Raw genomic sequence first — 26,731 nt, 5'->3', positions numbered from 1 at the left:
CTCAACTGGGACGAGAGTATCACCGCTCCCTTCCGATCATGCCCGAAAAATTTAATTGCACTTGGGGAACCAGGGTTAAGGGGAGCACAATGGACCTCAATCCCAATTGCAACTGGCTGCATAGCAGTGCCCTATCCGAATTGAGTTCGATCAGGATCGACTCAACCACAAGTGAAAGTGCCCATGCGACAGGGGTATACCAAAATTTCTTGGGGCACTTAAGCTTCTCAGATACTTTGAAGGCAAAAGCATTGTGCCGTTTCCTGGCGACACTTATCAAGGACTCTCCTTTACTGATACATTGTGTTTACGTCCCTTTCTTTGCTCTCCTTCCTCCGTCATTCAGCTCAAATCGCTTCAACAGTGCAGGCGACACTTAACGCAACAGGTTGCACAGAATCAAAGTTCTTCGTAGCTGCTGTGCACCTGTTCCCCTCACGTGCTGTCCCGTTCACCTGTCACACACCACGCACTAGGTTAACTTTAGTTTGCCCTTGGCAACTTGCTGAGGAAGCACAGTGGTATTGCACTCATCAACTCCAACCCTGGAGGCCTGGGCCCAACTCCCAAAGGAACTCAAATGCATCTTTTACCCTTCGCAGTGGCGGCCTTTTTCTGTACTTGACAACACTGTTCTTTTCTCACACAATGGGGCCCCTAAGGCTTTCACTCCATAAAAAGAAAAAGGGCACCACGCAGGATGTGACCAGCATCCCGTGGTCCATACCGGTCTTGGTCCTCCTGAGCCACTGACATGTGGTAAGAGTCCACGAGGGAGTATACGCCCTGCACCAGGATCTGGGCCATGGGGGTCGGCTCGGAGGCCCGCTGTTTTGAGAAAGAAAGACAAATATTAAGGAAGCTCACACTGAGGTGCAAGACTTGAAGGTATCGAAACTGTAGGCAACCTTCATGGCTATCACGACAGTTTAAGTCCACAATTTCCGCTGAACTGCTTCTTCTTAGCTGCCACAATGACCTCTACTCCATCATTGTTGCTGTAAGTGCGAGCTTCCCTTTTTTTTTTTTTTTTTGCAATGATAATCATTGGACATCATCTTGGAAGGGCATACACTATGACGTGTCTTTCTCATTCCAAGCAAGTGTTGCTACAATTATGGCAAACGCTGGAGCCTTTTTTTCTTTTTTCGCCAATCTTGGAACTTTCTTGGAATTGGCCTGACAAACGTCACCGGGAATGCTGGGCTGTCGTCACAAGGCACGCACACGTGAGCACAAGGCGTTTTCTTGGTTTTGTTAACTGCCGGACAGTTGCTGCAAGGCTCAAGCTCCTGTGCACACGCTCGGCAATTTCTTCGTATTTTTAGCTACGGACGGGAAAAATTACGATTTGCTAAACGATTTGTTGTTAAAGAAGCAAAACATGCACATGCATCCCCAAGCCACAACCACGATAACGAAACAAGCCGTAAAACGAAGACAACAGAACTGGTTCCGCTCTGACCACTGATGGCGGTTCCTTACCACACACCAAATCTCAAAGCGAGTAGTATAAGTCGTTTCTGCACACCACCTTGGCCAAAATGCAGTGGTTAAGCTTCGAAAAATTAGGACCCATCCCACTCCGTGAAAATGGATGACCAACGAAGCTGCATAAATTGCGCACCCCACACATGGTTAATTAGAGAGTGTACATATATTTATATTTATCATCGCTTGGTAATTGCAGTGACTACGACTTTGTGATTACTTAAGAAGAAATGCGAGTTGGGCATGATGGGTAAAGTGGAAACAAAACTTGGCTAAAGAACGTGGAAACAAAACTTGGCTAAAGAACACAGGACGGAACACTCCATCTGGCGTTCTTTCCTGTCTAAGTTTTGTTTGCGCTTTACCTGTCATATTGTGATTACGTAATAAAACTTGGAAGGACTGGGGTTTCACCTTGGTATAGGCCATGTTGACAGCAGGAGAGAATTCTGCAACAACTTCCCTGTGAACTAATTATGACAAGTCAATGAAAATTTGAGTAATGATATCGTCTTAGCAGCCGACTGTTTTCGAGCCGACCCGTCTTCTACTGAGCACTTGCAATAAAGTTGGCTTTGCCACAAGCCATTTTCGCTGCCCCAGATTTGATGACGGATACGGAAGGTCAAGGCAGTTGCAATGGCAGGTTTAGTGCTTCATGAGCAAGGAATCGACTTCTGAGAACTACTGTAGTGGTGGGCTGTACTGTTCATCTTACGCACAGTTTAACTGTACTAAGCGTTTATTGAAAACTCTTACCCCAAGAACGCCGAGGGCGTTGCAGATGCAATCGGTGGCCGTTTCGTGGACACTGGACGTTGAGCTTGGGTTTTTCTGGAATGCAAGTAAGCACAGCCCTGAAACAAGCAGTACACGCTGGAAGGAGTTAACATGGCCACTTCAGACCCCAGTGACAGCAGGCTTTAATAAAGCAACCTCAGTGCTAGATGGTCCAACAATTACAAAAAAAAAAAAAAAAACTTTTTCTCTTACAAATTACCCACGCAATACACTTTAAAGATATTTAAAATCCTTGACAACAGTTTGTTGCTTGGCCCTTTAAAGGGACACTGAAGTGAATTTGTCAAGCTTCCGCTTTTGCTTGCTCAAATGAACACTTTTCATTGTTTATCCGGTTGATAAGTCGGTAATTATTTTATAAAGCCTGGAAGAAGAAAAACTACCATACGCGGTTTGCGGTGGCTGCGCCAACTAACCGCTTTGACGTCAGATAAAGGTGCTACGTGATTGGACGATGTCCAAGATTAGCATTCAAACAAGTTTCGGTTCAAACAAGCATTCAAACAAGACTACATTTTTGTGACTACCACTGTTTTGTCTGTTGTTTCTCCAAAAATGGCTAATCATCTCAAATTATCTTAAGAATTAATTGACCGACTCAAAAAATAATGGCACATTTGAAATCAGTGGGGAAAAGCGGCAAGACTGGCTAGTTTCATAGTTTACTTAAAAATTAAATGAAATTGTTTTAAGAGCCATGTCCCTTAGGTGTTAACAAACCTTTAGTACATGCAACCATGTTTTGATAACTGGAAAACAACAAAAAAAGAAAAATAGGGTGTCTGAGGAGACAGGAGACACCACATAATTAAAAGGAGAGTGCTGAAATTCATGAAGGACGCACACACAATAAAGGAAACGAATGGAATGGGTGATGCACGGTGATCGTTTTCTTCACTGTGTTCGTCCCTCGTAAATTTCAGCGCTTTTCGTTTAAACATGTTTAGCCCAATTTAGCTCAACACCAAGCTTTACTGAAGTTCAATAGCACCTACAATTAAGAGCTCTTTTCATACCTGGAAAAATAGAAACAGCACCTTCAAGTTTGCACTCATATTTTTCACTTAGATTCATCTAATTTGCCTTTACACTTTTAGCTGGCAATACGTTGGAGATGACATATGTATTTCAAAGCCCTTTTTGTTCCGTTTGGAATTCCCTTTTAAGGTGCTCGTGCTTAGCTACTGTTACTACCGCATTCATTGCACCAAAAGGCAAGCCTGTACGGCGTCAGATCGGCCCCCGACGTGTTTCCTCGAGGTTGAATAGAAAAGCAGGAATGGTACCCATTTTACGTTTCTCACAGCCAGAATTGGAGCCCCTGCATTGGTACAGTGCGTCTCGGGCTACTGTGTAGTGGTGAAAGTTTGCCCCCTGACAACGCCGCACCAATTCCCAACGGCCCAAAATTACAATCTGACAACCACAATTACAGTACAGCACCGCCCCCCTTGTTTTGTCCTGACCATGGCCGCATGCCAGTTACTTCAGATAAGGCAGTGGTTCTCAAATGAGGGGTCCGCAGACCCCAAGGGCAAGGAGTCCGCGAGGGCATTTTCGGGGTCCGCGAAGCCCTCCGCGGAACTATCTCCCCCCGTTCAACTCTCGTGTTTGCCAAATCTCCATGTCTGTTAATGCAAAAACGTGGCTTCGCTGCATTACATGCATCTTTTTTTTCCTCTGCTTAGCATATCTTTAAACGTCGACTTTTTGCACAACACGCCAGCTATGCAAAAAAGTAGGGTATAAGCGCTTGGGCGCCTGTTAGCTGCTAGAGCAAATTTTTTGACGATACCACATGCACCAGCATGAAAGTCGGCCTGAAAAAGCAGACACTGAATATGTGTGGGCGACCTCAGCTGCATTGGGCGCAAACTGTTTGACATTATGACGCCGATCAATGTAGTTCATCGTGGGGTCCTCCACCACATTTGTCACCCCAAATTGGCACCTCGGCACACTCATGGTTGAGAACCATTGAGATAAGGTATTATGCTCTACCAAGCGCTCTGTCCTCACCAGGGCCTCAAACACGCACGTCAGCAGCTTGTGGAGCGTCGGGTCTTCTAACCGGAGACCGTTCACCGAAAACCAGCTTCCCAGGCACCGGAACACGCGGGCGCGCCGCCGCTCGTCCGGATTCTGAGCCGGCTGCAGGCAGGCGTCCTGCGCGGAGCCAACAGTAGACAGCGGGCACGTTCCTCAGGGCAGAAGGTGAAGAATAATAATACAACCCACAACCATCCATTTGCCTGTAGTTGAAACTTTCCTTTTCCTAGGAAAATGCCCCCACATGTAAATTCCCCATATGTTTGAAGCAGAAAGTAAACAATGGCGTGGCTGACATGACCATTCAGCGTTCTCAGAGCACTTCCCGTTTGAACGGTGCCAGCAGGGCTGAAGAGACAAGCTCAATTTATGCTCAAAAGGGCATCACAGAAAAAGACTCATCCACCTGATAGATTTGTTTGAAGCAACATTTCATCACAACTAACTTGGTTTTACCACATCTCTGCCAGTAATTGAAGGGCACAACAGCTTTGATTGCTCATGAGGTTTAACACGCCAATGCTACAAAGGCGATAAAGCGTGCCATAGTGGGCGGCTCCAGATTAATCTTGACCACCAGTGGATCCTTAATGTGCGCCGAAATATCGAACACACGGGCATTTTCGCTTTTCGCCTCCATCATAAAGGTGGCCACTGCAGCCTGAAATTGAACTGGCGTCCCTGGCAAAAAGCACAACAGAATGCCAGTCTCTGCCAATGTAACTAAACTCGCAAAAATGCAGAAACTCACTCGCTAATGCACACTGGTCACAGTCAACCCTTCAGATGCCATTTTTTTTCGCTTGGTTAAAAAACTAATGTTTACCAAACTCAGCCCTGTGTAGCCTTTAATAGCATGTGGAACGTTTCAGGTGCTTAGTGGAACTTGGTTGGTTGACTATATGCTAAGCACCATTCGCCTCTTCCTTACACATGGTAGTTGTCTACAGAAACTCTAGAGGAAAGATAGAACTACCACACAGAGATCCCTCAGAAAGAAAAGGCTGCCATCGGCCCTTGCGGGTAGGAGTGAAGGAAGGCGGCGCACTCACCAGCAGCTGAACCACCTGTCCCGAGACCTGGGTGAAGAGTTCAACAACCTCATTGCGCCGGTTGGCACCGAGACGTAGTGACCGGCTGTTGAGCTGCACAGCAAAAGAAAGGGCACACACACGGTCAGACCACTTCAGGGCTGGGGTTCAAAAGGGCCACGTGAGGGCCAAGATCTAGGTGGGATCAATCGACCACAACACCATAAGCGACATTTTTGGTTGTTCCCAACCTTCAATTTTTAAAGACGATAGTCTTTCTTGGGCTACTTAAACCCAGAAATTTTGGTCTGTCTGTATGTCTGTCTGTCTGTGACTCGATTGAGCCACCCGGCCAAAGGGAAACATAAGCTGCGCAATAGTCTTATGTACCCACAGCCAAATCTAGACGTCTAATTGTTGAACAAGAACAAGACATTATGCAAATATAAGACAGGAAATTAGTACACAAGGGATATTTACAGTGTTCCTTCATAAAAAAATTCATAGATGCTTAGTTTTTGCGATAGCAAATGAAATTCTAAAAAAAAAATTCACTCTGTCGCCTGCTGTTGCCCTCGCTAATATAGCTCCCGGTGGCATTTAAGAAATCAAACGGCAACAGCAACGAAAGGTTCCACTAGATAGGTTCCACGTTTCACTTGGAACGCTTGTGGAGCAGGGTAATTTGGTTCTCTAAACGTTTGAGTACGGTGCTTCAATTCACGCGCGTCTCCGATGTGCAGCAGCACTGGCATCGAGGCACCCGGTTTAGAGCAGTGGAACATGGTAAATTTAAACTGACTTGATCAAACCCTTAGCGTGTTATCTTGGGAGGAATGAGATGGAAGAGGAACAGCATGAGAGGTGAGCGGGAAAGAGAAGGGAGGCATTTACATGGCAGGGGCGCCAGTCGACTAACGTCTTTCGTCAACATTTGCAAGGGAAGGAGCAGATACGCGGACATTTTTTTCACTAGAATAACTTACGTCCTTCATCATTACAGATTATGCCTCAATCACACTTTGGCTGAAAAAGCTTTCGAACATGCAGTTCGGGCAAAGCCATACGTGCATGGGTGCGAACGGGCATATTCAAAAGTGCAACTCAGGATCAAAACTCAAGAAGCAGCCCCGACTTCATTTAACAGAGGCATTAATAAAATGATGCACGCCTGCTGTGTGCACGAATGTAATCGCTTGACCTCACACATACATGCACACAAAAAGTGCATCAATAATAATTAGTGATAATGATAATACAAATAAATAATAAAAATATAATGATAATACAAATAAAAAAGAGACCGTTTCTCCACCCTGTTTTCTTCTTACAGCCCCCTCAACTCTGATTCGTTTAGAGTCAGCTGTGACTTTGTGGCTACTCGTGGCAAAAAAAGAAAGAAAACAGTGAAATAAGATAGACAGAAACTGCTGACCTCTTCAGGAAGAACGGTGAGCACTTCGAGCAGAACAGGGATGTGGGGTAGGCTGCAGCCAAACCTGCGACCACAGATGAGAAATGATGGGACGCAACACGAAGAGAAGCACACCTGACCACCAACTGAGACCCACCGCACAGTACAGCCACGTAAAATTCAGGTAAAGCACTCCTACTGCACTCTTTCCCCTGGACTACACCTGTAAATGGGACTTTTGGAGCAGGCACAACAACACAAGAAAAATCAAATGATTCCATTACGCAACAGGCAAAAACAGGTAAAATGTGCCGCTCAAACCAGTGGTGCCGTAAACAAAAAGATTTGCAGAAACTCCCACGCAGAAATTGTCACTTACTGCATTCTCGCGCGTATAACCCACCCCTGCGTATAATCCGCACCCCCATTTTCAGCCTGCTGGAAAAGAAAAAAAAAAAAATCCTCGCGTATTGCCCGCACGTTTGATACAGGAAAGGCTGCACCGAAGCTACTGCTCAAGCAACGGCACAAAGCGCATTGCCGTGAAGCTGCATTAAAGGAAAAACTCCGCATATTATCCGCACCCCTACTTTGCCACTGAAATTTTTGCATTTTTGGTGCGGGTTATATGTGTGAAAATACGGTAAATGCGCGAGCCTCTTTTAAGTCAGCTTCACTTATGTGTTGTTCAGTCGCACAAATGCAATTTACAGGCTAATTTGACACACTGCCTTTACAGAGCTAGGCACAAAACAGGCTGCTTAACCCACAGCATTCCAAAATGGCCCCCTGCTACCACCATACCTGCCGGGATCATCAAACATGACCCAGGGCCATCAACAATTCCTAGCTGTGCGGCAGCCGCTTTTTTGATGGAGGTGAAAGGGGAAAACGCCTGTGTGTTCAAGATTTCGGTGCACAGCGAAGATCCCCATGTGGTAAAAATTAATCCGGAGTCCTCAACTATGGTGCGCCTGTGTAGCGTTGGCATGTTAAACCCATCAGTCAATCAATCAATTCCCGTATGTACGCAAGTGACATGCAGCTGTCTGATTTTTGTTGTAAAGTGGGGAGAGCATTGGCTGATGGGCTGCTGTGTGACATCAAATGTGTGAGAACACGCATCTGTCCCACACAGCTCTCACAGTGAGAGCAAGCGGTGAACAGAACAAAAAGAAAAAGTAGACTTGCCTACCCTCAAACTTAAGCCGATAAATGTTTATTACTACTACTACATTTGCACCTCTCGGGTTATGAGGCACTTGAACCCACCACTACTCCACTCCAATGTGGCCAAACTAGCTTACCAGCCAGTCCGTGTGCAATATTAGGGAGAGACTTGAGAAAGTTGCTACGTCGACAGCCGGTCGGACAAATGGTAACGTTACAAACGGGCAACGACGCCCAGCACTTACCTCGATATGAGGTCAACCACTGGAGACTTCCACGCCGCCATCTGCAGGGCGAGGTCCGCCATCGCAAGGGACAACTGAAACAAAGGAAGAAGACATCGCGCAGTGGCACGGGGGCTGTTCTTATTCGGAGCAACCCGCACAAAGACGAGCGACACAGCCTTTCACAACCAGTCACCAAACAAAGTCAACAGCTATCGCACGAATGAACTCTGAAGGAGTTTACACCCAAAAATTCTCTTGTCACACGGCAAATCTAATATGTTTGAAAACAAACGACGTTCGCTTTTATCACATTCGGTTGGGCCGTGCAGGTCCACGCAGCAAAGTAAATGTCATTTGGTAACGATAGCAGTGACGATTGGGATACTCGCAGAATTTCAAGATACAGTCTAGTCCACTTATAACAATATCCAAGTGCCAAGGAAATCCCATCGTTATAACCGATAATTGTTATAAGCGGGTTGCGAAACAAAAAGACGGAACAGAGCTCAAAACACTTTATTCGCATGCCAGCAAGGTCATACTACTACTAATTTGCGGAAAAGAAGCCACAGTCAGTCACCTTCGTTTGCCGCATGCGAAGCTAGCGCAAATATTTTCCAAGGGCATCTACAGGTGATTCACTTAGATGAGGTAAATGTCCTTGGCGGAAACAAAGTCCCCGAGAGACTGTGTCACGCATTGGGCCTCCTACGAAGACACTACCTGAGTAGGCTGCGCAACCGCGTCATTAGAGTAATCACTGTTGCACTTTTGGTGGACAATATAACCGGATTCAATAGTTATATCCGGTATCGTGGCACTGGAGCATTGTAATGAGCGGTTTATTTTAACATAGAAAGAATACAAAAGTTGACGGTGCCAGAGCTGTTCATCGTTATATCTGGTATATTTAGGGTTGCCACCTTCCCCCCCCCCCCCCCCCCAAAAAAAAACAAAAAAACAGCCCTTCGGGGAAGGGGGGGGGTATATAGAATGTTTATTTGTGTTGAAAAACAGACGCCATGTTTTTGACATGTAGTGCCATTTATTTTAGCGTTTTCTCAGAGAGGAATCAACATAACCTTTGTACTGAAAGTGATTCAGAGCTAGGTATGTGCTTCACTGAAATGCAACCGCAATGCTGACCGTGGAGGCAGCATTTCATTGTTTTCTTCCTCCCTTAGGTCCCCCTCTATCTCAGGCAACGCGCTCGTCCGCATATTTTTTCTGCTCGCGTGTCGTTGCGCAGCTTGTCGACACATATTTATCGTCTCAGTTGTTGAATTGACGCTTATAAAACGCCAAAACAGACATAATCACGGCGCAAAGGCCAAAAAAACGGCCAATGACGGGCGGTTTTAAGTATGGACCGGCAACCGGCCTGCTGTTTAAAAAACCGGTCGGGCCGGTCCAAAACCGGGCAGGTGGCAACCCTAGGTATATTGTTATATATGGTATCGTTATAAGTGGACTCGACTGTAATAAGATTAATGCATTCCTAATGTTATTAAATCTTTTACTTTTTAAAAACCAAAACATATGAACTTTTTAAATGAAAAAAGTATAGCTCTATTTTAGGTGACATTCACATCTCAAGCCGAGACAAGCAAGCAACAAATCCGTATCTAAGTACAAGCAAACATGGCGGAGTTCTGTGGCATTTTTTGACAAGTTGCGTGTGTGTTACATCCTAAAATCAAGTTTATTTAGAAATTCCTTGTGGTTACCCCAGTATATAAAACACTGGCTTTCGTATTAGCTACAGGACATGTCTGCCCCTTTAATGATAAAAAGAGGCTGGAGTAAAGAAAGGGAACGGGTGTTGGGCTCACCTGAGTGACGATGACCGGTGCCGTGTCCTTGCTAACTTTTGCCAGGTGCTCTATGAGCGAGTCCCGCAGGGAAGCGTGGGCGTCAGGGGGGAGTTCGTGGAACACGTACTGAATCTGCGACGTTAGCAAAAACGCAGGGGGCAAAAGTGAAGCAGTTGTCCCAGTTTGCATGCAAGGGAAATTTTCTCCTGACACGACTGGGGAAAACTGAACGAAAATGCAATCAGGTGCTGAGCCATACTAGGCAAGGTACAGTCACCACACATTCTAATATGAACAGAGGTGACTTAAAAATGCTACCCGCCGTGGTGGCTCAGTGGCTAAGGCGTTGCGCTGCTGAGCACGAGGTCGCGGGTTCGATTCCCGGCCGCGGCGGCCGCTTTTCTGATGGAGGCGAAAAGCAAAAACGCCCGTGTGTACGAGATTTCGGCGCACGTTAAAGATCCCCAGGTGGTCAAAATTAATCCGGAGCCCTCCACTACGGCGCGCCTCATCGCCTGCGTTGCGTCGGCGCGTTAAACCCTACAATCAATCAATCGACTTAAAAATGCTTACATGCCAAGCGACAGTCTTGGAATATGAGACATCAAGGTTGGACATAAACTCTGGTAACCCTTTTCATACTTCACATACATGATGTGTCCTCGTGATACACAGCACAAACTAAAAACCACACATCCCATTGTTGCATTACATCCACATTTAGAGCAAATGTACGTCCTCGGAAAGCCTTAAGCGCTGCTGGATGCTCTTAATGTGCCCTCTTAAAGTATTGATGCCGAATTCTCAAGGCCTTTTTTATTTCCTTGATCGATGCTTATCCACCTGGCAATCGTGAAACAATAAATACTTGAGTGCACGAGAAATAATTAGAACGCAATGAAAACTTCCACTGCTTTGAGTCTAAGAAAACACGTATGAAGGAAGCACGCCACTACATCACTGTTATGGCTGGACATCACAACGCAGCAGGTGCATTGTTCTGGCCACCCTGTTACCAGAGGTCACCCTGGCAAGTGTGGCAGCCACAATTTCTGTCTCAGTACAGTTGTTTATGGGCAGGGCTTGACTTATTGCCCCAATGAGAGAACAGCGCACCCGCGGCGGCAGTTTCAGGGTGCTCGGAGCAGCCAAGGTCTTCCTGGCTGGGCTGCCGGAAAGGGCTCAAGCCTAACCTCGTGGTAGGTTTTGGGCGACCCCTTTCACTCGCAGCGCAGATGAAAACTTCTACTGCAATTCCTGCCTATACTATCAGTTCTTTTCCAGCATTTGGAACTTTTTCACTAAGAGCACGATTCCGGCGAGCTGTGATAGCTGCAGTTGTGGCTACCTGCACCAGTTCGCAATTGCTGCCACCGCCACATCACTGCTCGCCAAACTGAGTGGGCGAAGTGACACCACAAATTCTGCCCTTTATCGAAGACAGCTGGCTTTGCACCTTGCTTCGCTTTACACGGAGGGACGTTCCACTGATGAACATTTGCTGTGTGCCGCTTCCTGAGCTCCTCTGTCGGTGTGGCAAGCAAGATCAAATTAAGGGAAAGGTTTGACGAAACGCAGGCCATTCGTACATCAGGTGGGGGATTTTCTGGTGAGTAATAGAGGCAAAGTGTGTAATAATATTAACCTCAAAAATCAATGCCACGACCCTTTTGAAGCATTATCCCCAACTTACAAGCACAAAGTTAGTTGAAACATTTTGCCACTCACCTTTGTTCGCATGGTCTGTGCGGCAAAGTAGCAAGACTCCAGGTCCAAGTTCTGCTGCAGTAGCTCATCCGCTATCTTCCAAGCGCAGACCTACAATGATGCACAATGAAAAAAAAAAAATGATTATTTTAGAGCAGCTCTCACAATGCCTTTGAGAGGGAGATCACTGCCCAACATTTGGCAAGAAAGTTCGGGCTGTTGTAGAGGTAATGAAGCAAAAGGAAGGAGGGAAGGAAAGCAGGTACTATACGCTTAGGATCACATAACATCTGCAATTCCTTACTTCTAATTATTTCAAGCGTGTTTTAAATGTTTTGCATGGTGTATATATTTGGTACTTTTAAGCCACTCAGTTTAAATAATGCTCCCGCTTAACTTCCATGTCTCATTTTTGTAGCCCAACGTTCTTTCTAAAATAAAATGACACGCACAGTCTAGCAGCAACAAATTCCTGTCTGTAATGCATGCGGATAAGCACAATACAGGACAATCACGAATCAACTGAGATCCCTATGCGGAGACCAAATACACAGTGCTGACATCCCAGCCTAAGTGAACCGTTTTCAACTGCTTATGCACGACATTTCACATTGTAGCTGCTACATCGCCCAAGTTGACCTAGATTCATTCCTGGCTAATATCCTTCTTTGATAGTGTTCCGTCAACCAAGCAAAAACTTCTAATAACTTAAAACTCCCCGGAATAACAAAATTTTGTGGCTGTCAGCAGTTTGGAGTAACCTCAGGCTGCCATTCCAGTGTGAAAGATGCATGTAAAGACAGAATTAATCCAGTAATCATAGCTCCAAGTAAGTGCTCTACTTCTTTACCTTATCTACTTCTCTTACCTAATGCCATGATCCACATAAATGGCACTGATTCCCTAGCCCATTTTTTCCCATTCTCATTTTTCGGCACCTTTTGCTTTGCTCACAACTGTATTTTAGAGCAGCAATCGCTCCACACAAGTTACACACAAAGGTGGCCCCCATTGCTCCGTTTTTTTCTTCTCCACTATTTCAACAATAAAATAGCTGTTTTATGGAGTTGACAACTCCTACTCAACTAGCATACAAACCATACAACATTTAAAAAAAAAGTAAAACCACTGGACCACAGCAAACCCCTTGTTCAATAATTTTCATTAGTGCTAGCACTATGTTTATCTATTCTTTGAACTCGCACAGAAAATTAGGACAGGAAAAAATCACCCACACTTATGAATATGCTCACACACACAAAAAAAAAACAGAGAATCAAGAACCCCCCCCCCCCCCCCCCCCTCCACTTGAAATGCCCAGACAGCACCGAAAACCACGAAGTCCCATGCCATTGTAATTTTTCTTCTTTGTGCAACGTTGTTTGGAACTCTCACCATTCAAAATTGAAGCTTTTAACATACCACCAAGTTCCCAGGGTGTTTTCAAGCTGCGAACGACAAGGTTCGAGGCCACAAGGCTCACAACGAAGAAAGTTGGGTCAACCTACAGGAACCATTTTTTCCCGAACACATTGCCCGTTCGCTTCTTTGGTGTGTATTCCAGCCCGCAGCAAACAGTGGAACCACAAATTCAAGACCACGAGTGCATGGAAACACAAAGCCTGGTTAATCAACGGCTAACCTACCAGTTAATCAACCCAAAGTGCGCTTGCACCACATCCTACGGAAGCAGTTTTTGACCACTCCTCTTTCACTGACTGGACAGTGCGGTTAGTGAAACCTCAAAATGCAACACGATACAGCATTACAGTAAGTCCCACATACAACTTCTAAGCAGTCACACATGAGCAACCACTATTTATTAACGAAAGTGATATATGCTAAGAAAAGCTACAGTAAATTAAAATTTAAAAAATTTGGGCATTTTGTGTGCCAAAGCTATAATGGGCGCCGTAGTAGAGGGCCCCTCCGGAGTAATTTGGACCATCTGGGGATATTTAACGTGCGCTGAAATATCGACACACGGGCAATGTTGCTTTTCACCCCCATCTGAAAAGCAGACACCGCGGCCAGGATCAAGCCCACGTCCTTGGGCTCAGCAGCCCAACACCTTGCTAGCACCCAAGATGCCCCGAGTGCTCACCGAGTTGAGGCACCCTCTCTCACGAACAAGGATGTAACGTCCAGTGCACGCCAGTAGTACCAATCGCACGGAGCACCACTACAGGTACAGAGGTGTCCTGTTAATGGCACACGTAGAACACCACTATGGGAGTTGAGGTGACACGTCGTTGGCATAGCAGGAGCAAAACTCCGCTACACTCGAATACAAGTTAAGAACAGCGATACTTCATGTAGTGTATCACCCCATGGAAGCGACGGGGCCGCGACGTCAATGCTTGCACATTTTAAGAGGAGATTGTGCTTAAAGGGACTCCGTAACACTTAAGATACATGCTTTCACTCTTTCCTTCATGCATGGAAACACTGCGAAAGCTACAGTTATCGCCAGCCCGGAGTGACATGTGTAAGTAGCTGGTCACAGCAGATACACCTTCCATTCTGCTTTGCTTTTGTGGCTTTCCATTTAAAGTAGCTATTGAGTGCGTTCATTGCTACCACTTAAGGAGAGCCGGCCAATTGCCGCTACACCCCTGTGATGATGTAATTCCAGCAATCGAAGAATGCCAAGACCAGAACAAGAAAAATCTTTAGAACAATTTCATTGGTAATCTGATAGGCACAGAGCACTAACTTCTGGCTGAAGTACTTTGCGACCCCCTAATCTAAGTACTGGATGTGTTGGTTGGCTACATTCGGCGAGCATTTAAGATTTCAAAAAAAAAGTTGAAAATCCCTTTCATGAATGACATCATCGCTTTTCCTCACATGGTTTGTTTTTTGTCGCTGCAGTAGTTTATAAGCGCATGAAGTCCGAAAAATCAAGGAAACAACTCTCGTCACGTTCAAAATACTCGCAGTAACAGACTCTGTGCTGTGCGGAGGAACAGCCAGCTGTTGGAATGAAATGCAGGGGCAACTTCTATTGTCGTTCTTAAAGGCCAACTGCACTCAAATTTCACCTCAACCAAATTATAATGTTTAATGTGTAGCAAGTACCACCAAATCAGCTGGGACACGAGTGGTAGCCCCGTGAAACGCCTCGTTAATCAGTTGAAAACGTTTAAAAAAGCTCCGCCCTAGACCACGGTGCACCCGCCGGCAGATCGCGTCCAGCCGACGCTCCAGCCGACGGAGGCTTCTTCCTCTGGCCAGCCACGCAGCTGGAGAACCGGTCGAGCTCTGCTGTAAACGTTTCACCCATTTGCTGCCCCGTGCGGGCGTAGAGCTCGCGCGCAGGCTTGCTCCCGAGCTGCCGACCATCCACCCAGTGCATCGTCACTTCAATAGCCGTGTTCACTTCGATTTCGGTTTCAAAATCGCCGATTTTTGCCAACCGCTTGCGGCGTCCACACGCATTTCAGCTGTCATATTTTCCATTTTGCCTTCTTTTTCAGCAGACTATACGGAAATAGTGTTTTCAAGAGGTCGAAATTTTGAGTGCAGTTGGCCTTTAGGTTTTACCCAACTGCAGAAGTGACATGCTGTTTTTGGAGGCATTCCAGAGCTTTCTGCACATGTAGCGAAGCCGCGAGGAGGTGCTGCATAGTTGCACTGGTGCCCACAGAGGCGAACACCATGCTGGAAGCTGACACGCCAAGCACACCAGAAGTACAACTTATACCACAATTGCTGAGAACTGCCAAGGCAGAACAGAAATCACCTGCGTGTGCATTTACACACATTGGGGCACAAAGAAACGAAACTAAAAAAAAAAAGGTATCAGGACCACCGACAGGCTCAAATGACCCTGCTCAGACAGGCCGGTCAGCTGCCTCAGAATGGTCGTGGGGCGGAACACTAATGATGTGTGGTGACCTCAAAAAGAGAGACACGCCAACGATACTGGACAGTCCCTTCTTTCCTTTTGTGTCATTTGTCCCAGTCATTTTCTCTTTCTCCATTCTCTTCCCTAGATGGGCAGCGATTTTATGCCCGAGGTTAAAAGTTTTCAGTCATGGTGTGTGTGTTTGTACCTATATGAGGAGGAATTGGGAGTTTCGGGCGCACCTCTGGCAGACTAGCGAACGGGCGAAAAAAAATTCGAAGGAAAAAAAAATATCCGGGTGCCGGCCTCTCAAGGGCTCGGAGTTAGAACCTCAAAACCTTCAATGAAATTCGGTTTCGCTACTTCGAGACCTCATCAGGTTAGTTTGCAGAAACCTGACGTTCAACTCGGAAACAAATTGGCCACGATAACAGCAACGAATAGCAGGCACTACTGTTAGCAATCTGGCCCTCAACACCGCTTTCGCTGCCACGTTTTTTACAATCACGCGTTTGCCACGTATTTCTTTACAAACCATTTATGAATTTACATTTATCGATTTCTCGGTGAGCTAAAAACCACCTTGACTGCAGCGCACTTTCCGCGAGCGTGGAGCGACATCGCGAAGTGAGCGGCCCGAAACCTGACGTTTCTGCGGGGTGTCGCGGGCACGGAAAAGGGTCAACGCGCTTCGGCGCAGAATGGGCTTCTTTCGCAAGACATGATCCGCAAAACCCGACTCTCAATACAACAAACTTGTCCAAGGAACCGGTCCGGACCGATCACTTTCACCGCTGCGGTAAAAAAGAACGCCTTTGATGCCCGAGCACAGAATAGACCCGATGGCAAGGACGGGAAAACCAAAATAAACAGCGGTGAACTTCTACGTCAGCCGAGTATGCGATGGCTTGACAGCTTCAACCATCGCATGTGAACACCCTTTCCTACGTAGTCTTCCCAGCCTCATTTAACGCGCCGATGCGGGCACCATAATTGTTCCGTGCATCCTATTGTATGAGTGTGTGAGTGAGGAAACTACCGGATAAAGAAGGCTAATAAAAACTCACCGATCTCTGGAGTTCGCCGAGCCACACCGATGCTTTCTCTTTGCCCGATGTGTCCGGTTGTCTGTAGAGAGCGTGGATTGCTTGGATAACCGCTTGCAGCGACGGCATCCCGCTTGCATCGTCCATGGCGACCCGGTTTCCGGATCGGTACCGCTGTCTGTAAGCTTGCGGTAACGGTTCGTGCTACCGAACGTCCGCAATTAATCGTAACACGCTTGGGAAAAGATTGAATGCCTAAGTGAGAGATCCCATCAACTGCTAACCGCCATTAAAAACTAGCTCCGCAGCTTCCAAAATTGTGCCCTTCTTTTTTCTTTTCTTTTTTCGGCGGGTATGTCCACTTTTTAGAAATACCCCCATAGTAACTAAATTTGTGTAAATAAAAATGAATGATAATATATCTAGCAGCCCGGATTTATATAAATAAAAGCTTTGCGCTTTTTTTTTATTTGCGAACAGCAGTAAATGCGGAGCTTATTGTTTCCGTCATGGACGACGATGGCCTGCCGATTATCGGGCCCGGCGTTGATTATACCAAGGTAATCAATTGTACACGTAGAACCGCTTTGAAAACACAAACTTAAAATTTTAATCGGTTCATTTAGAGAGCTTCTGGTTTGAAAAAAGATGTTCCTGCTGTTAGAGGCCTTCTAACGACTCGTACGCCGAGTGATCGTAGTGGGTGTAGTTTCGCTACCCGCTGCCTCGAAGTTGTGTTTTAATTTTCCTCTTTTTTTTTTTTATGATTGCCTCTTGCTGACAGGTAGGGCTTAATCTGCGCTGCAATTTCTTTTAGACGCGTAGCTGCAATTTGCAAGGGATTTTTCTTGCGTGTATAACTTTACAATGCACCTTGTCGCTCTGACGAACTCTTCGACTGTCTCGCGTAGCAGTCGAGTTGGGAGTAATTGCGCTACGTTTATTGATTGTCCACTTCAACGCAACTCCCCGTTTCCTCCAGGTTCCGCCGATCCAGCAGAAGCGAACCCTAGCTTTTCTCAATTATTTTCTCACGAGGACGACTTCGTTTCTGAACCACTTCGCAACTACTTGCGACGAGAAGCTAGAAGACTTGCTTATCAGAATACAGCGACTAGAGGCGTCGATGTGCATCTTGGAAGCCAAGGTGGGTCAAACACATATTGTTTTTCGGCAAGTGATGCACTTTTTTTTTTTTTTTGGGGGGGGGGGGGGGGGAATTTGGCGACTCTCAATAGACCCTTGCCCAAGTTGCATTCAGGCAGCTTGTTTTAAAATATGGTAAGCCCGTGCAGTTGAGCCACGGAAACTGCAAAGAAAGAAAAAAAGCTTTGTTGTTATAACGGGTATTTCAATATAAGCGGGGACAAGTTCACGCATTTTCTGGGTTGAGACAGTGAATAATGTGCGATTTACTGCACATTACTTGGTATACGGAATAATCGGGATCATACACAATAATATGCGATTTACTGCATATTACTTGATATACGGAATAATTGTGATCATACACACCCTTGACCCGTCTTCATTCTTTTTGCAGAAAAGCTGTTAGGTACCAGAATTCTTCATGATTGCCATTAATAAAGTTGTCGAATGCACTAGGACCAACATATCGGGCCATTGTGGTTGAAAAAAAAAAAAAAAAGGCCAACAAAGTAGTCATTTGGACCGGCCCTTATAGGGCCAATTCGAATGGGAGCGGCAGTCGATAGGCGACACTTTTCGTTTCCTTTGCTCTTGTGTATGGTGAAAAAGCTACTCACACTGTCATTTGGTTAGTGACACCGAAAAGAGGAAAGTGACAGATTTCAGGGTATTACTTTTAAGTTCTGTTTTGATTTCGTTCTGCTAGAGATGATTTTGCCCATACTGTTGTTTGTCATCAAAGTAGTAAAAGGTAACGCCCTCTTCCCCCATATAACTTGTAAGGGTTTGGTAACAGGTCACCGTAACCGATTTTTTTTTTCTTAGTGCGCATCGCTTAAGTGCCCGCTACAGTGGTTTGATGGCTCTGTCGGCCTTGTAAGCGAGTAAACGAAGGAAACACCAAAGACAGAAGGAAAACGGGGGAAGAAAGTGTAAGGGGGAGGGCGGTATGCCAAGGCGGCACCACAGAAGACCAGCACACACTGCGTGATGCACGTACATAGGTCCATCGGCGTCCTTCTCATTGCTCCTTTCTCTTTCGATAAAGCAACTCTCTCTGTGGCTCATCCTAACTACAGGACATTAGCACGGGAGGTTCAAACACGATATACAACAACATGCTCAGCGGCGGCAGCGACGCGCTGCGAGATAACGGCAGAGTAGCGTGTGCCGCTGTGCGTTCGCTGATCACGCAATAACTTCCTGAGACACAGCAGCTATGCGCCGTGACTGAGAAGATCGCACTTTGCACTGTGCACAAATTTCGCATTAGGGAGTACAGTAATTGTCAGCCATTTTTTCTATTCAAACTGAATGTGAAACAGGGATGACCACTATGACCAGCTGTCCGAAATGTCTTGAACAATTTTGTGACTCGTGCAAATGGCATTGACCACCTGCCAGTGTTGTTTACGTTGAACTTTTCTTCTCATTCAGCTCTCATCGATTCCTGGATTGGAGAACGTCACCACTGACAGCGCTGCAGCCAAGCCAGAGGCCGGAGACAGCCAAAGTGCAGCATCGGCGACACCAGCCGCAACCAGTCAAAGCCAGCCACAGCAGCAGCAGTTGAATGGCCCCACAAAGCAGCAAGCCGAAGCCGAGCAGACGAAGCCGGAAGAAGCCGCAGCCCAGACCCCGGCTGCACCCACAAACACGGTCTCCAAGGATCCTAGGTTCATGAAATATTTCAAGATGCTCAACATTGTGAGTGGATTTTGGTTCTTGTGTAGGTAGCACTAGCACTGTGACTGAGTGACTGTAACTGTTTCACTACGTGCTAGTTAATTGGTAGGGATCTTGGGCCCTGCATAGAAGCAGTGTTTGAAATTGTGTAACTAGCCTCCTTGGCTGTGGACCGAGTTTGCCAACAACAATATTCAATTCACAATCATGCAAACGTGCAATGGAAAAGATGTAAGTAGTCTCATTTTCAGAAACTGGGAGTTGCAATCAAGGAGTCGTACAACTCGGTGTTGGGTGTGGTATTCGGCCGAGGTACCTATCATTGGCCAATTAATGGTAATAACATTCGATGCCAGGCTTTCACCAGTTTTAGTATGGAGAGTGAAACAAAGCCTCGTATCAGGCAGATGTTAATTTTTCTAAAGGTAGATGAGGTTTTCTAAATAGGACTGGAAAATGTGCACTTTCTGAATACATTGGGCAAACGTACTTTGCAAATGAAAAAAAAGGCCAAAGAAAGGTCTACGAAAGAGAAAATAGGAGAGACAGACTTTAACAAGTGTTTCTAAGACTAGCAAAAGAGCAAATTCACAAAATTTTTTTACTGTCCTCTGGGTCGCTACCATGGATTGCCGGTAGCCTTGAAGCATTCATGAGCAATGCTCACAAGTAACCATCGGAACAGGTGAAATTGTCGCAAACACAAATGACTCTTGGTACTGGGAGTTGCTGATGTCCCCTTGGTGTGAGCCAGTACAAGCCGCTGACATGCCAAGAGGAGGGAGGCGAATGCAAACTGGCCCCACTATAGCGTGAAAACAAAACAAAAAATTCCGGAGTAATTTCTTTTTCAGGATATGGTCGCTTGCAGCTGTCACACGCACATCACGCAAATTGCTAATACATACCGCAAGCGACCACTGCAGGTTTGAGCTGACGAATTACATCTGCCATGTGTATTCAACAGTGGTCAACCTTTACCGGTAGCTGGTGCAGGTGAAGTTATGGGCATTACTAACGTGTGGTGTCTCTCTCCCTTATGCAGGGTATCCCCTTGGGTGCTGTTCAGATCAAGATGCGCCAAGAAAATGTTGATCCCAGCATTCTAGAGTAAGTGACCCGGTCCTTTGAACATTTCGGCCCTACCACAAGCATTCCGTCAGCAGCCGCAAACACTTAAATAAGTTAAAATCTGCCTCTAATTCCACTTTTTATTTCTGTTTTGCTGCTTCAAGTTGGGGTTGAATGTAGGGCTGATTTACCAATGCCGGTCTTTGCTCCGCTTGCCAGTTTTCAGAATGGAGCAGTATTTCATCGAATGCTAGTTAGGTCACTAAATGTACAAGGGCCATTCACGGAATCTGTGTTGTTGCAATGAAGGTGCATGAGGAGTGAAATTCGAGCGGAGTTGATCTTTCTCTACATGTCTTCGCTCCAGAGGGCATGAATTTTTTGTCGTCGATGGTTGCACCAGCATAGACCAGCACTGTAGAACTCCTTATTTTGAGAGTTAAGGAGGAGCTCCACTTGAGTGATCACTTCCTCCCTGTCCCAGGCTTTTTAGAGACCGCTCTGAAATTGTCTCTGCCACCTCACAACATTGTCATGAGCTTTGGGGGATTGTCAGCGGACACTGTCCTCAGCTTTTCACGGACCTTCTTGGCATTATGTATTTATCGTTTCTAGAACCATCTAGGTTTGTCAGCTTCGTCTAAAAGGTTGCGAAAAGCAGGGGCGATGCAGTAGCGCTTTTTTTTTTCGCATTCGCGTGAGCGCGCTCCGACAAGGGTGCCACAGTACAACCGGCAGTTTGGCCTGTCGCATGTGTTTGGTAACTGTCGGATGTCATGAAGGTTTGATCGAGTATGTGAAAAGCTGAATGCATACTTCCTCCAACTTACGGGGTGCCTCCTTGAAACAGTTACGTCAATTGACAACGGCAGCAAGGCTTCTGGAATGCCTTCCTCTTTTAAACCTGGCTGAACAGTTAGATGGCACGGCAGATAAGTTTCTCCCTCTATCACGCAACACGACCAAGTTTGAGGAATGGGAGCAGGTGCTGCGCTAGAAAACCAAGCACCTTACAGAGTAGTCTGAGGTGCCAATCTTGTGTGTACACCTGATATTTGGTGCAGGGTATTACACCTTGCATTACCCAAGATACCCATGAGATATCCACCACTCTGCACCAAATAGGGAAACAAAGGGTGCGGCTTTCGTGTGATGGAAACGGAGCTGACATCGAACTCTTAAGGGATTGGTGCCTTGCCCGTAAAGACAGCCAAACAAGAAATACAAGTAATCAGGTCATTATGACCGTGTTTGGACTCTATTCATTTTTTGTCAGAGACTTCAAATACAGTGCCTGCGGTAGAGACCCAACCTTTATTGCATGAGTAACCCACTCTGGTGTTCCTCAAGGCTGCGAACTGATGCCTCCGTTGTTTCTTTTCTGCCCGCACCAGCAACCCCGACGCACCCGCCCCTCCTGGCGCTCCTCTGTGCCCTGCCGACGACGACACCTCCGAAGACAGCAGCTTGAGTGACTGACGTGACCGAGCTGCCAGTCACTCGTCACCACTACATTCCGAGGGCGCTTGCGAGCAACTCTTCACCTACCAAGGCCACCCTCGCCACACTCCACCAAGAGCATCCTCCATTGCTGGACCTCCTACAGCCTCCAACTCTCTTGAAAGAATGTGGTGTGGCAGTTCCTACTGTGCTTAGTGTGGGATTAAAAAAAAAATGGCACCATTTCCACCATGTGGTGCACTGTGAGTTAACTACATTGCCGATTTGCGGAATTGTTACCACCACGTCTGTGGAACTCTTTCATACAAGGCCACAGCGCCTGTGCATGACAGCTTAGAAGGTAGCTAGTGGAGTGGCTTTGCGAAACTCAAAGTTTCGCTTCTCTGCTATGACTCTATGACTTAACTGGGTTTCCACAAATAGCTGTTACTAGTGTGCAGGTCTGCGTAAAGCCTGCCTTCACACTGCCGGCCCCACATTCCTATGCCTCTGTCCTTACATGTTTTGCCACTTACTAAGTTATGTTTATAGCAAGTAGAATCTAATGTTTCATTCTTTTTCTCGTGTCCATACAAAGGACTTCATCTTTATGTATAAAAATAGATTATGGATTGAAAATGTGTTTGAGATACTGTGTATAGCTAAAGGTGTAGCATTTTTTTTCCTGGCTAGGTTTCCAGCGAGACAGATAATATTGTGCGATTCTGAAAACTATTCACCCACAAAAGCAGAAACGGTATTGACGAACTTGATTCTCGCTTATTGACAAGGCCGTCACGGACCCTTAGTGTTTTGTGTCTACTGGCATCCAATGCAGCTAGCGGAGTCAAATTACTTTTCAACACGGTTTGTCACGGCTGATTGACAGTTGCGCATCTTGCGAGGGACTTGGCAGCCTGGGAGAAATTTTGTGAAGGGAGTTTTCAGTAGCTGCAGACCACATTCAAGAATGTAGATAATGCTGCATTGCTCTTGAAACAACAACAAAACGAGGGACTTGTGCTAGAGGAGTTTTTTAATTTATGAATCGCAGTGCTGCTTGCGTGAGTGCAGTGTCACGTGCGCTATGCTTCTCGAACCTTCTATTACATCATGCATGACGAGATAGTACAGTCGAATCTCGTTAATTCAAACACTCCTTACTCAAACTTTGGTTTATTCGATTTGACTCTTTGGTCCCATTCCACTGTGTATATTTGACATGGTGTGTATTTAAATATGTATAATAACTATGTGTATTGAACACTGCTTTTACTAATGCGAATTCCATTTATTTCAACAAATTTTTTAGTAACACCTCAAGTTTGAATTAACAAGGTTTGTCTGTAGCAGCTTCTTGGGACAGGCATGTGTGGTGCAAAGAATGCCCACATAAATTGTAAATACAATTATCATGCTCGTTATCATTTGACGCTTATGTTGATTGACGTGGGAAAGCAGTTTTTTTGCTTTACACGCAATTTAAATGGAACTGTCTGGTATTATCGAAATGCAAAGCGCCGTAATTACTTTGTTGATGGCGTTCAACTATGGGGCGCTTAGTCCGGTTTTCGTATGTAGTTAATTGCATTGCTTTGCCTTGTTCACCTTCTTCTCGCGTTCTGTATTAAATGTAGCCCTACGAAATAGCAATTATTCTGCGCGGAATGGCCGCAGTATCAATGCTTATTTCAGTTACTGTCAATGAAAAATGATGAGTAGTAATACTTTGCACTAAGCTTTTTCATTCCGTGTCGTTAGCAATGATAAACATGCTGTTTGCCTTCGTGTGGTTGCCGCGCTTTGTAACATACTTTGTGATGGGTTGAAAGTGTGTTCTGCGGTGGTTTCTCATGAATAGGTAATATTATGTCATCAGTATATTCATGCAGGTACCAAGGGTATTTGCAGCTATCTTTTTCGAGTATTCCTGTCTTATGCCTGTGCTGCATGACAACTTTAAATTGACAGTTGAACACTTAAAAGTGTGCCTAATCGACATACAATGTACCATTCGATAGACAGTTGGCTCAAAGTCCCTTAAAACGGCTTGTAGCACAGTTATCACAAGCATATGTCTGTTATTTTGTGTCCGCCCTTGTTCTGAAAAGCAAATTAAGGAGGACATTTTTGTTTACATTCACAGCATTCTAGTCCACGTTCCCTGTACATAGTATCTTCGGTCCTTCTTTGTACATTACATATTTGCAGTGACATGTTAAGGTTTGTAGACAAATCATAAAGCTTATGTTAGTGGTCGTAGCAACAGTGATAGCATTGAATTCAAAAGTAACCTATTGGACAGTTTTGGCAGAGGCAAAAAAAAGCATGCGAGTATTTCAAGCCACTACAATTGTTTTATTAGAATGGTATCCTAGAAGCAACTACTACTTATCCCAGTTTTGTGTGAGGAGGAGACCTGGGCACTGTTAACTTGGTTATGTGACGAAATGACACTGTTGATGTTCGGTCCGTGGCCGTATTGCACGAGACTTCATATTTGCACCTTCTACCCTAACCACCTGTCATGATTATCTGTAGCAGATGCCCAAGTAGCTGTTCTCTGCATACATCTAGCAAAACCCATGCAGACCTCGCATCTTGCTGCGCAACATTGTTTGGCACCCTCATCATTCCAAAAATTTATACAGGGCTACCAGCGTGTCATCTTAACATGTTGTAAATCAGTAATTAGGAATCATGTGAACGGCGATGATTTTCAAAATGGGCTCTTTAATGCTTCACCCGGTGCTTTGCTAATGTCTTACTGTTTACACAACAGATTTGGTGCAAAGAACGGTGCGGCATTCGAGCAGAGATTTATGATGGTTTGCTACCAGGTGTGTAGTGCTGTTTATAGCACGCTTCAAAGTTGCACGGAGACCGAGATGAGTGCTGAGAGTATTTGTATGCTGTTCTCGGCAGTCGAAGGCACTGTGATATGTCGGAAGCCTCGCAGGGTAGGGCAGTTTGCCTCAGTATGCATGGAACATGTTTATGCCTGGTGGTAGTTGAAAGACGTGATTGACATGTGTATGTATTCATTCCGAAATAAATTGCTTAAAAGGACAGTACTTTTGGCCCTTGACCAAAATAAATTGTTGTGTCCACTAAGACGACTGTACAACGATGGGAAGTTGTAGTGGAGGATGTGATCAGGTGCTAAAAAGGACGAATGGATGAAAAGTGACAGGACAAGTGCTATAGAAGGCGACACATGAAAGGCGACTCGATAAGTGTTGCCTCATCAGGTGTTGCGCATAACCATTAGTCTCAGTTTCAACTGAAATAACGCGAAGCCACCACTCGTGTTATTTGCGCAGCATCACCAACCCGCCATGGAAGGGGCAGCCTTATAGTTGTTGGCTAGGACAAAACTGTAGACCATCAAAGTTTCATTAGGCAAATAACCGAGTTATGCTGAATCACAAAATAGAAACAATCTAAACAATCTTACTTTGTTGTGTTCATTGCAAATCAACAATAAGCAAGTCCCTAACAACACAACACCCATAGGACGCGTTCTGAACTGGCACAAACGTTCTCGCTGTTCCGGCAACGTCCTCAGGATGGCCTCGGTATATTTTGTGCCAAATGTACTCAAAATGTTCTTCGTAGGATGTACTCTACACGCCCAAAAAACATTTGCCATAGGGTTGCTCAAAGCCTCCACCCAAGTACTCAACGAGATACTCAACAAGTACCTAATCAACTTTCAGGGGGCCATAATGGCGAGTTAATTTAATTTTTCTATGCCATTTTCTCATTAATTACTTGTAAACTTACCTACATGAGTCCTAAAAGACGAAACAGTCAAGTCGGTAAGTTCAAAAACAGGCTTAGTGCAAGCAACTTGGTATGTTGCCGTAACTTCACCCAGTAAAGTCTGGAAAAAAAGAGCACAGCATAGTGTGTACAACACTACAGCCCTGTCTTGTGTTTTTTCTTGCAGTACATGACACGTTACACCGCCACGAAAAAGAAAATGTTCTGAAAACTGGAACCAAGGACTCCACTTCAGAACGTGAAAAGGGCAAGGAATCGGCGCGGATCTTCGCACGCCTGTTGTAGGTCCCGTCGAAGAGAAGAAGAAGAAACAAACTAATTGGAGATTCCTGTACAGAAAATTGAGCAGCGTCTTCTGCTTGTAGTCACCATAGAAAAAAAGAGAGAGCACCTCAAGGAGTGAGGCATGCACGATATATTTATTTAATGCTTTTACTCCTGTATATGCTTACGCGTCCTTGCTGAAATGTTACTCGTGTGTCTCAACTCCAACAGATCTTGTAAATGCCTCACCTGCAAGACTTCTCTGGGTTTTTTTTTAACTCGCTTTTAGTGAAGCATGCCTTTATTGTTCACAACAAGGTGCAGCTGTTTTGTTGCCACTTGTTCCTCCTAAAGACAAAATTCATAACTTGCCTTTGACAGAAAAGAAAAACACACATTTAGACTACTACTTTCTATTCCTTCAACCAGTTTATTCAGTCATTTTGTGCCTAGGTTTCGGAATAGGAGTTCCTGATTATGAGTGGCACGTTAGGCAGGCTTTTCATTATTGAATTAGCTACAAAGCTTGGTAGTAATGTGCGTCTGTTTAGGTTTTCTAAATTGTTAATTATGTTTTTGTTTTTTCGTACTGCAGTCGAAGAAAAACTGCCTTAGATTGCCTTGTCATGCAATATTTTAACCGCACTACAACGATGGAAGGAATCTGTGCCAAACAGCAGTCATGAAAGCTTTGTTGAATGCCAGTGCGCAACTGTTTTTGAACTCATTATGGCT

General features: G+C 45.4%; 2 protein-coding genes across 3 annotated transcripts in view; one reads left to right on the top strand and one right to left on the bottom strand.

Moving 5' to 3' along the window:
* Tnpo-sr (transportin 3) overlaps positions 1-16,928 on the bottom strand; it is a 45,207-nt gene extending 28,279 nt beyond the window's left edge. The window contains exons 1-9 of one of the 2 annotated variants that reach the window (XM_077674205.1): positions 16,622-16,928; positions 11,726-11,815; positions 10,016-10,129; positions 8,202-8,275; positions 6,808-6,871; positions 5,394-5,486; positions 4,312-4,458; positions 2,251-2,325; positions 728-828 (exon numbers count right to left, since the gene is read on the bottom strand). In XM_077674205.1, the coding sequence (XP_077530331.1) occupies positions 728-828; positions 2,251-2,325; positions 4,312-4,458; positions 5,394-5,486; positions 6,808-6,871; positions 8,202-8,275; positions 10,016-10,129; positions 11,726-11,815; positions 16,622-16,747 (884 nt within the window). In that variant the 5' untranslated portion in view covers positions 16,748-16,928. The remainder of the gene's footprint in view (positions 1-727; positions 829-2,250; positions 2,326-4,311; positions 4,459-5,393; positions 5,487-6,807; positions 6,872-8,201; positions 8,276-10,015; positions 10,130-11,725; positions 11,816-16,621) is intronic. The other variant, XM_077674204.1, reaches the window with a different exon arrangement.
* Positions 16,929-17,045: 117 nt separating this feature from the next.
* On the top strand, positions 17,046-25,020 carry Ccdc53 (Coiled-coil domain containing 53). The gene is made up of 5 exons (XM_077674207.1): positions 17,046-17,160; positions 17,583-17,747; positions 19,187-19,456; positions 20,481-20,545; positions 21,901-25,020. The coding sequence occupies exons 1-5, from the start codon at positions 17,110-17,112 to the stop codon at positions 21,983-21,985; spliced, it is 636 nt and encodes a 211-aa protein (XP_077530333.1). The 5' UTR covers positions 17,046-17,109; the 3' UTR covers positions 21,986-25,020.
* The last annotated feature ends 1,711 nt before the right edge of the window (positions 25,021-26,731 follow it).

The sequence above is a fragment of the Haemaphysalis longicornis genome, unplaced genomic scaffold (assembly GCF_048455015.1).
Source record: "Haemaphysalis longicornis isolate Haplotype H1 unplaced genomic scaffold, Haemaphysalis longicornis Haplotype H1 scaffold_6, whole genome shotgun sequence".
Lineage (NCBI taxonomy): Eukaryota > Metazoa > Arthropoda > Arachnida > Ixodida > Ixodidae > Haemaphysalis > Haemaphysalis longicornis.
This window is presented reverse-complemented; position numbering and strand designations above follow the sequence as displayed.

What these genes read in the sequence shown, in the direction of transcription:
- Ccdc53 (XM_077674207.1), top strand. Translation starts at nt 17,110, where the DNA reads ATGGACGACGATGGCCTGCCGATTATCGGGCCCGGCGTTGATTATACC. An exon ending in CCGGCGTTGATTATACCAAG is followed by an intron (nt 17,161 to 17,582) that starts GTAATCAATTGT and finishes CGTTTCCTCCAG; the next exon opens with GTTCCGCCGATCCAGCAGAA. An exon ending in ATTTCAAGATGCTCAACATT is followed by an intron (nt 19,457 to 20,480) that starts GTGAGTGGATTT and finishes TCCCTTATGCAG; the next exon opens with GGTATCCCCTTGGGTGCTGT.